The sequence below is a fragment of the Cariama cristata genome, unplaced genomic scaffold (assembly GCF_000690535.1).
Source record: "Cariama cristata isolate BGI_N322 unplaced genomic scaffold, ASM69053v1 scaffold16492, whole genome shotgun sequence".
Taxonomy (NCBI): domain Eukaryota; kingdom Metazoa; phylum Chordata; class Aves; order Cariamiformes; family Cariamidae; genus Cariama; species Cariama cristata.
In genome coordinates this window covers 45518-54088 of record NW_009604545.1, presented here as the reverse complement: position 1 = coordinate 54088, position 8571 = coordinate 45518, and the positions used below count along the sequence as shown (strand labels likewise).

The window sequence follows — 8571 nt, the reverse complement described above, 5'->3', positions numbered from 1 at the left end:
GTTTGTGTGCCCACAACCCGTGGGGTTTTGTGGGGGGGGGGGGGGAGGGATATGTCAACTCCTGCAGTAAGCATTTTCAGCCACATTTACTGTAGAAAACAACTCTGAAATACTGTTGTGACCCCAATTAACAAGGCTTGGGGGGGTCCAAGGACTGCAAGCTTTTTCTAACAGATGGTCAAATGGATGGAAGGACACTTGACAGACAAGAACTCTGCAAGCCTTGAAAAGCCACCCATGAGGATGTGATGGAGGTTTAAAAACCAGGGGTGGCACAGGGAGGGCACAATTGTTCCCAAGTCACTGCCGGCATCAGCTGAAGCCTGCAGGATCAGTCTCAACACTGAATGGGAAGTGTTCCCCACAGTACGCAAATAGGAGGTAGCAGATGTTGAAGATTTACGCAAATTTTAAAAGGGATTGGACAAATGAATGGAACAATATTAGAGGCCATTGAATACAAAGACACAACCTTTGGCTGAAGAAATGCCTGGGCCACTGATCTCAGGGTGCTGAAGGCATGCTGCAGGGTGCATGGCTGGACACCCGCCTGGCCAGCACTGCCAGTGGGTCCCGGCTGCGAGGCACCCTGGGCTGACCCGCAGCTGCCTGGCTCTGCAGGGGAGCTCTGTATTCACCTCCTGCCTTTCAGTCCTGCGACGGCTGCTAACTCCTTTGGCAGCTATTTGCTATCCAGCCCATCTACTTCTGCTGAGTATCAATGGGAAAGCAATGTTTGCCTTACTAGAAGGGAGACTGAAGCTTAAATAACCCCAGATAAGCACCACTAAAGGGAAGTTACAAGTGGAAAGGGAGGTAATTGTACATATCCCCAATTCACAGAGATGCTTAAGCACATGCTTTAGTTAACAACACAAGTAATCCAGCAAAACTTTTCCGTCCAAAACACCAAAATACATTCTGAAATCACCACTCCACTGGTACTTACAACACGCAGACGACAGCCTGCCTCCTCAGTTCATGAAGGGTGTGTGCAATGCCGTCAGTACCAGGAAAGTCTTGTAAGTGGGAGCAAAAGCATTTTCCTTCATAGGGCTCATTTCACCAGGATGGGAATTAAAGTTTGCATGTGCTTAAATAACTCCTGAAACTGTACCACAGAGCCCAGGTCTAAGACAGGCATATGAAAACAGAACGGGAACCAGTAATATTACCACTTTTAAGCTCAAAATATTTCCCCAGCGGTTTGGGGTTCAGAGGAAGGGATGCTCCACCATGGGCAGGTCTCCCCAGCTCTCAGACCTCGAACCTGCCTTTGTTTCTTCATTGCTTAGTGAACGAGGCTGGGACCCTGCATGTATCAAAGTGCACTTCCCCAGTATTAAACATACAAAACCCAGAAACACAGCCAAAGCAGTTGACAAAGCAAGGCGGCACTGTGCCAGTGCCGGGATGGGGGAGCTCTCGGTGGGCATCTCCAGGGCATCTGTCCCTGCCTCCCACCGTGCCTAAGCCAAGCTTCCCACCCAGCATGGGATGTTTCTGCTCTCATCAACACTGACCACTGCCTCCCTCCAAACACTTCTCACTCAGAGCCAGCTCTCTTGCAGAAGGCCTCCAGCCCAGGCAAGCATCATGAATAGCCAGTGGAGTCCAGTCCCCCCAGACGTGCAGCAGCTGTGGACCTTGTGTCACCACTGGTAATTTAAAAGGTCAGCCCACGTCTCCCACCAGCTTGGCTCTTGCGGTCCCTTCCCACTCACCACAGACTGTTTGCACTAAGGGCAGCACACTGGCCTGGATTAATGCCTTGTAGGTTCCAACAGGAATCCACTTTGCAACTTCTAATAAAACCCAACCAGCAATGATGCCTTTGCTGCTGTGATGACTGCGAGCCTCAAGCAGCTGCATGGTTATTGAGTCTCCCAAATTACATAACCATTATGTATGCTTACATTAAAATTACCTTGCAATCTCTAGATTGCCTGGCAACACTTTTCCTTCAGCATACACAAACGGTGCACATTTCCTCTTAATTATATAATAATTGCCAAGCATTTACCCAGCAGTTTGGAGAGAAAACCATTTTTAACTTTCATTTGCTAATAAAATAAGTGGTTACTCAATAGCCCAAAATAAAGCATCCTATTGTTCCTGTTGCTGGGAGTGCTTGAGCATCCTATAATTTACTGCCCAGTTTTGCCCCTTCTGCCTAGGGTTACCCACATTTTACTACTTTTTTTTTTGGCTATCTTTTAAACTCAAAGTTTCCTCTGAGCAGGAACTGTTACGCCAGCAGCAATCAGCACAGCAGAGCTCGGATCTCCTAGCTGACGCACACAGGTTCTGCTATAATATGAATGCTAATGAGAATATAAAAAGCTGCAGTCTTCTCCCTTCAAACTCTACTGAAAAACAGTCTTGAGCTTCCCATTCATATATGCATTTCCACCAACTTTCTGGGGTGACCTGGCTGATTTTGGCAGCACCTGGAAGCTTCTGGACTGTCAAAGACTTGCAAAACTGATTTTATACCCACCCACCAGTTTTAGACAAAAAATGAGGTGGTATTGCATTTCAATGTGGAGATGGACTGGGGCACTGCAAACCACCTTTCTCTGCCTCAGCAAGGTTCATCATGCTCAGAGAGCTGTTCTCTGCAGGTGTTTGAAACCAGGTAAGTCTTCAACAAAAGCCTTGTAGAAATGAGGGGCTTACTCTGCCTCTGAGTGGCTGCTGAGCTTGCAGAGGCCACCAGAGATCAGTGAAATTAAGGCAGATGTGGCTCAAAGCACTATGGCACCATGAAACATTACTTTTGAGTTTGACACAGCTACACGTTGGCTTTTTGAAAGCGCATTTGAAACAATACCCTCTGGTTTGTGAAAGCAGCAGGCTTTACTTCCTAAGGTTGAAACAGTTGGAAAAATCTCACTGTGGACTAAACAAGAAGGGTGACATAGCTCTGTCTCGCAAATGTCTAACCTTTCAGGCTTTGCACTGCTCATTGACTGGGGATGATGATCACTTGCTCAAGCATCCTTGTCCCTCCCACTGCTGGCTGCCCTGCCTTCAGGTTTGCCACCAAAACCATGCATTTGCACTGCTGAAGTAAGCCAGGTTTAGAAAAGGTTGCCATGCCTGAGAGACACCAAGCTAACCTAGATCAGTCTCAAGAGAACCTGGCACAGCGCAGATACCTCTGCCGTCAGGTCAGCACAGCGATAACCTCAAGGATAATGTGGACAAGCTGCTGGAGGAGAGATGAGGATGGAAGAGGATCCAAAGCAAAGGCCCACCTACCCCAGCACCCCATCTCCTGCTGAGGTCAATAGCTTGGGGAGAAGCATCAGGCAGAGAGATGTAACACCTCCAGTACCCACAGTCCTTGCTTTAGGCAGCCCGATGGCAAACTCTGCCTGTATCCTCATATTTCATTGTCCTTGACGCTCTTTTCTTCTACAGATCTGTCTATAATCACTTGGAGCCCATTTAGTTCTGGCACCTTTCTCCCCCAACACTGACTTTCACAGTTTAATTACACACTACATGAAAGTGTAATTCCTTCAGGTTTAAACTGGCTACCTGATTGCTTTGTTTGCTACCCCTTAACTCTTCTGTTTCTAGAAACAGATTCATTCCGTTTGTCACTTCCCTAACACTTAGGATTTTACAAGCCTCTGTCATATCACCCCTTCCCATGATCATTTTCAAGTCTTAAAAGCTTTGGTCTTATCTCCGTATAGAAGATGTTCCATCTCTTTACACCAGATGTTCCAGGACCATCCTGATCATCCATCTCGGGTCTTTTTCAGCTCTGGAGAGCTGTTTCTAAGGCTGAGTTGAGTTGCACAAAATATTCAAGATAATCCTCACCTGTACCTAAGAGCTCTTACAGATCCAAATAACTGTATAATTACGTCTTCTGTTTTCTTCTCTACTGCATCCCCAGTAATTCCTCAAATCTTGTTAGCTTTGTTGGATGTCACTAAGTGATGGGCTGGCATTTTCAAGAGAACTATACAGAATGAAGCCTGAGTGAGAACAGCTAATATAGAGCCCGTCACGATGTACGTATTTTTCATATTGTTTCTCCCCTTCGTGCATTACCCTGCAGTCAGCAACATGAATTTTCATCTGCCATTTTATCATGCCATCACTTGCTATCACAGCATCTTCCTGCCAGTCTTTGCAGTCAGTTCTAACAATGACTACCCTGAATAACCAGATGTCATCACCAATCTGTCTTGTTGTACTCTACCCTCTTCTGGTCATTTAGGAATATATTGAACAAGCCAGGCCACATTATGGATTCCTGTTTAACTGCACTAGTGACTTTTCTCCATTGTGAAAGCTGTACTCCTACTTTCCTGATTGTCTAGTTATTAATCCACAAGAGGCCATCCAACCAGAGACTCATGAGCTTCTTTATGAGCTACTGTTAATGGATCTAATCAACAGCTGTTTGGCAATTGAAACACAATGTAGTAACAGGATCACCTCATCTACATGTTTGTTGTCTCCTCTGGAAAACTAATAGATCTGTAAGGCATGAATTGCCTCTGCAAAAGCTGTATTGCCTCTTCCTCCTCACATTCAGCTGTCCAACCATGGCCAACTCTTCAGTGCATCAGTGCGCAGAGAAAGCAGTCAATGATGAGATTGCTAAACTCTACGTAAGGCTGCCTACAAGGAGGATGACAGCCAAAGGGCATGGAGACAAACAGAGCTCACCAGCAATCTGACAATGCGCCCAGCTGGTACAGAAGCAGGAATTGCAAACCAGCCGACTCATGGGTACCTCTCGCATGAGACCATGCTATGTGGGTCCTGGCAGCACCCTATGCATGAACTGCTCCAGTGCAAGAAGCAGAGCCAAGGATAAAGGCAGGGACCTAAGGTGAGCGAGTAGCAGGGGATCAGAGTTGTGCCTTCTGACTTGGTGACAATGCTGGTAGGAGGCTCAGGAGGAGTGGGAATGTGCAGTGTAATATAGACACAGCATGGGAGTAAGGCCAGCTACCAGCACCACACCAAAGCACGAGGTTACAGATGTGTCCTGCACCCATAAATGCCCCGCTCTACTGTGCTTGCTGCTTTCAGAGCTCTGTCTTACAGACAAGAAAGCAACCAGCAATTTCATGGGTATCCTCCCACTGCTGGCACAGGTCAGAAGAGAAGCCCAGCCATGAAGCCTGCAGCACAAGGCCTGCAGATCAGCAGTGAGCAAAGTGCACCATCTGACAGCTTCACATCCCCTGCTGCAGAGGGCGAGAGGTTACATGGACATGCCAGCTCTGCTAAGAGTCCACGAGGGGAAACACCAGCCAGCCCTTGCTGCTCCTCGGGATCCATGGTCACAAGATGCCAGCACACAGACCACTCTACCTTGTGTCTTCAATTCAGGGACCCCTCTTCTCCCACCCTTGCCAGGTTCATGCCAGCAGGGACATGTCAACTACAACACGGCCAGAAAAATCCCTGCTGTCATTTACAGACCTATCCTGACCTCCTTGTACTCTTCAGGACAAGTGCTCAGTAAGCAATCTGGCCTCAGCCACGTTGGGAGAAGACTTACAAAAAAAAGGTGACAATAATCAAATAGGCTACAAAGAGGAACCCTGCTGCTGGAGTCTCTGGACAGAGCCAGGGAACACACTTGAGTCACCACCTCCCTAGAAGGGCACAGCAGCACTGGGTTCTCGTCACCCCACAGCCCTGAGTGACCAGGAGTCACTCAGAATGATGCTGCAGAGGGAGTGGACAAGGACAGACACCATCCCCATGCCGCTTGCCAGCTCTCCCCATGGCTGGGGCTTCCCCTGCTAATCTAAAGACAGGAATTTGTTCCAGCTGAAGTTGACTCAGTCTGTGTCACTGCAAACACCCATTTTCTGGCTCTGCTATTGCTTTCAAAGACGCTCTCCAGAAAGAGATAAATGGAATTAAAAAGGAAGCCACTATTTTCCTAGTATCCTTTCTAAGGAATGCCTGCTCCTGGCATCTCTGATACTGCCTGGGTAAATCTGAGCTGAGTGGGACCACCACCAACTGCAAACCCCATCACATGCAATTAGAGGAGACCTCACTCACTTAACTGACAGCCCACCAGAGTCGAGAGGCTTCTCCCGAGCAGGAGGTCAACGCATGCACTCTGCAAAGCTGCTGTCGATGCTGGTGGTACTCACAGTACTCAATGCCCAAGACGACATCTCGGAAGTAGAGCCGAGCCTGCTCCTCGCTGAAAGGCTGGTCGCTTGGTACCTCCATGACAGGCCTGTTAGGAAGAGGGTGAGTAACTTAAGTACTTTGCAGAATGGCAGTAACACTCCTCGCTTGCAAGGAGTAAAATACAACCGTCAATCAGAAAAAGGAGGGGCAACAAAGGAAAATAATTAGGCTGTAGCTTCAATTGTGCATTCCCGTGCAAGGTGCCTTGACTTGCTGCAGGAGGAGTTTCATGTTCTCCATCACCACATCCCCAGCACTGAGGGCCAGACTCCCAAGAGGTTCTGGGTGCCGTCACGCAGGATGGATGTGTAGTCATCCTTTCTGGATGTGGTGATGCCTAGGTTAGTGAGCCCGGCTAGTGGTGACCAGTGGCTCTGCACAGTCCCTGAGCCAGCAGGAGCCACAGAACCCTTGTCAACACCAGGATATTTTGTGCAGACAGCAGCAGTTAAAGGCAAACACTATTCACTGAGAGTCCTAAAGGGAAAAGTGTAGTGAAAGAACAAAATTGGATCTGGTCTTTGGTTTCTTGCTAAAGCTGCTCATGGCTGTGAGCATCAGCATCACCAGGAGGTATCAGATAGCAGTGGGGACAGAGTACCTGCTGCTGTGCCCTGGATATTGTGCCTGGTGGGGCTCAGTCCTGAAGCAACATCTGCATGCAGCTAGTCTAAACCAAGGCAGAATCTAGACATGAACAACCGGCTCAAAGATTAAGTGGGAATATTTCCAGTGCATTGTGCTAAATTGCTCTGAAAACCGATTTAGCTGTTCAGGGTTCAGCCACCACCAGAACTCAGTGAAGGTTACCTGATCAGCTTCTCCTCTCCTTTCCTTTGTACGCCGCCACTGCTGAGAGATGCACAGCATCCTCTAAAAGCCCCTCTTCTGCCTGTGCCAGCGGAAAGCTGAGGGCAAAGAGGCTGTAAGAGCTAGTCAGCATCTCCTGTTCCCCAGCGGATGAATGGTAGGAGCTAAGGACTTCACTGCACTGGGGGTTAATCCTGCTTGTGCCAGAAGCTTGACCTTGCATTTAGACATATGTCCACTGACTTGAGCTGGATTTAAGTGAGTGCTCCTGAGGCACTGTCCTTGCAAGCCAAACCCTGGGAGAGAATAGCCCATCACCAAAACCAGGCTCTGTGGCTCTTCCCCTCAGCACCCAGCAGCAAATCCTTCCTGCAGAGTTTCTCTCTTCTCCCTTGCCGCCCATTTGATTGATGACCTTCATCTCCCATTTGCATTTTTCTGCCACTGCCTTCCCTACATCTTCACACACATTTGTCTGCTGCTGAAACCAGGGAGAAATAATGTGAGCGGCAGAACTGGCAGAGCCACTAATGGAGTCTAATTGCCTTCTGCTAGAGGCAGACAGGCTGCACGTTCTCTGGGCACAGCTGATTACAGGAGCTTTTTTTTCTCCTCCTTCCCTTCTACAGGGCAGTCATCAGCCTGGTCACCAGGGAGACTGGGGAGCCTCTCACCAGCAACCCACTGGAGCTGGCAGCCTGCAAGAGGCTTGTTCACAGGGCCAGAGAGAAAAAAGCCCTTCAGGAATCTCCCTCATCCCAGGCACAACTCTCCTGACCTTGCTGTGACTCTGCAGAGCTGCAGAATCAGTGCAGGTGTAGCAAAAAGCAGTGAGGAGACTCCCATCACCTCATTGCTTGTCCTGCTATGAAAAAACATGCCAACAAAACAGCTTCCCACAACATGTTAGTGCTAGGGGCAAAATAAGGCAGCGGGTGGCAAGTAAACATTGATGAAACCATACACCCCTCATGCCAGAGGAAGACACGATGTGGCTGTTACCCTAGCAGAGTATTCCTATTAAAATCTCTTCTTCCAGGCACCTGATGGGGAATTGGCATCAAATTTATTTTCCAGATCAAAGCCTGACATCAGGACATGTCCTCCCAGTCCATTACTATTCACCACATCATTGCAGGCTGTAACAGTGCAAAGGCAACTACAGCTGGATTCTGCCTCCTCTGCACTTGCCTGCAGACAGTTGTTTGCCCCACTATATATATATATCAAACCTCCATCTCCCTAGGAAGCTAACGATGAACACCAAAAATTTCAAGACAAGGAATCCCATGAGGGCTACTTACCCTTTCCTCAGGAGGTCAAACACTGCAAGAAAAGCAAATCAAACCATGAATGAACGAGAAGAGGGAATAGGGCTAATTTGGTTTTTAGCACCTACAAAAACACATCCATTCCCATACTTGCAAAACCAATTTATCTCCACTCACTTCTCTTTCCAGAGGATGCAAAATGAAAATATTCATCTCTTCAGCAAAGATAAATATCCCCACCTCCCGCCAGCTCCACGTAGGGAGAGAGTGGGTGCTCATTTATCAACCACAACTACAT

The 8571-nt window shown here is 48.1% G+C and overlaps 1 protein-coding gene across 1 annotated transcript in view; it reads right to left on the bottom strand.

The window, feature by feature from the left end:
• CAMKK1 (calcium/calmodulin-dependent protein kinase kinase 1, alpha) overlaps positions 1–8571 on the bottom strand; it is a 61622-nt gene that overhangs the window by 29621 nt on the left and 23430 nt on the right. The window contains exons 7-8 of the mRNA XM_009695670.1: positions 8307–8328; positions 6150–6238 (exon numbers count right to left, since the gene is read on the bottom strand). Of these exons, the coding sequence (XP_009693972.1) occupies positions 6150–6238; positions 8307–8328 (111 nt within the window). The remainder of the gene's footprint in view (positions 1–6149; positions 6239–8306; positions 8329–8571) is intronic.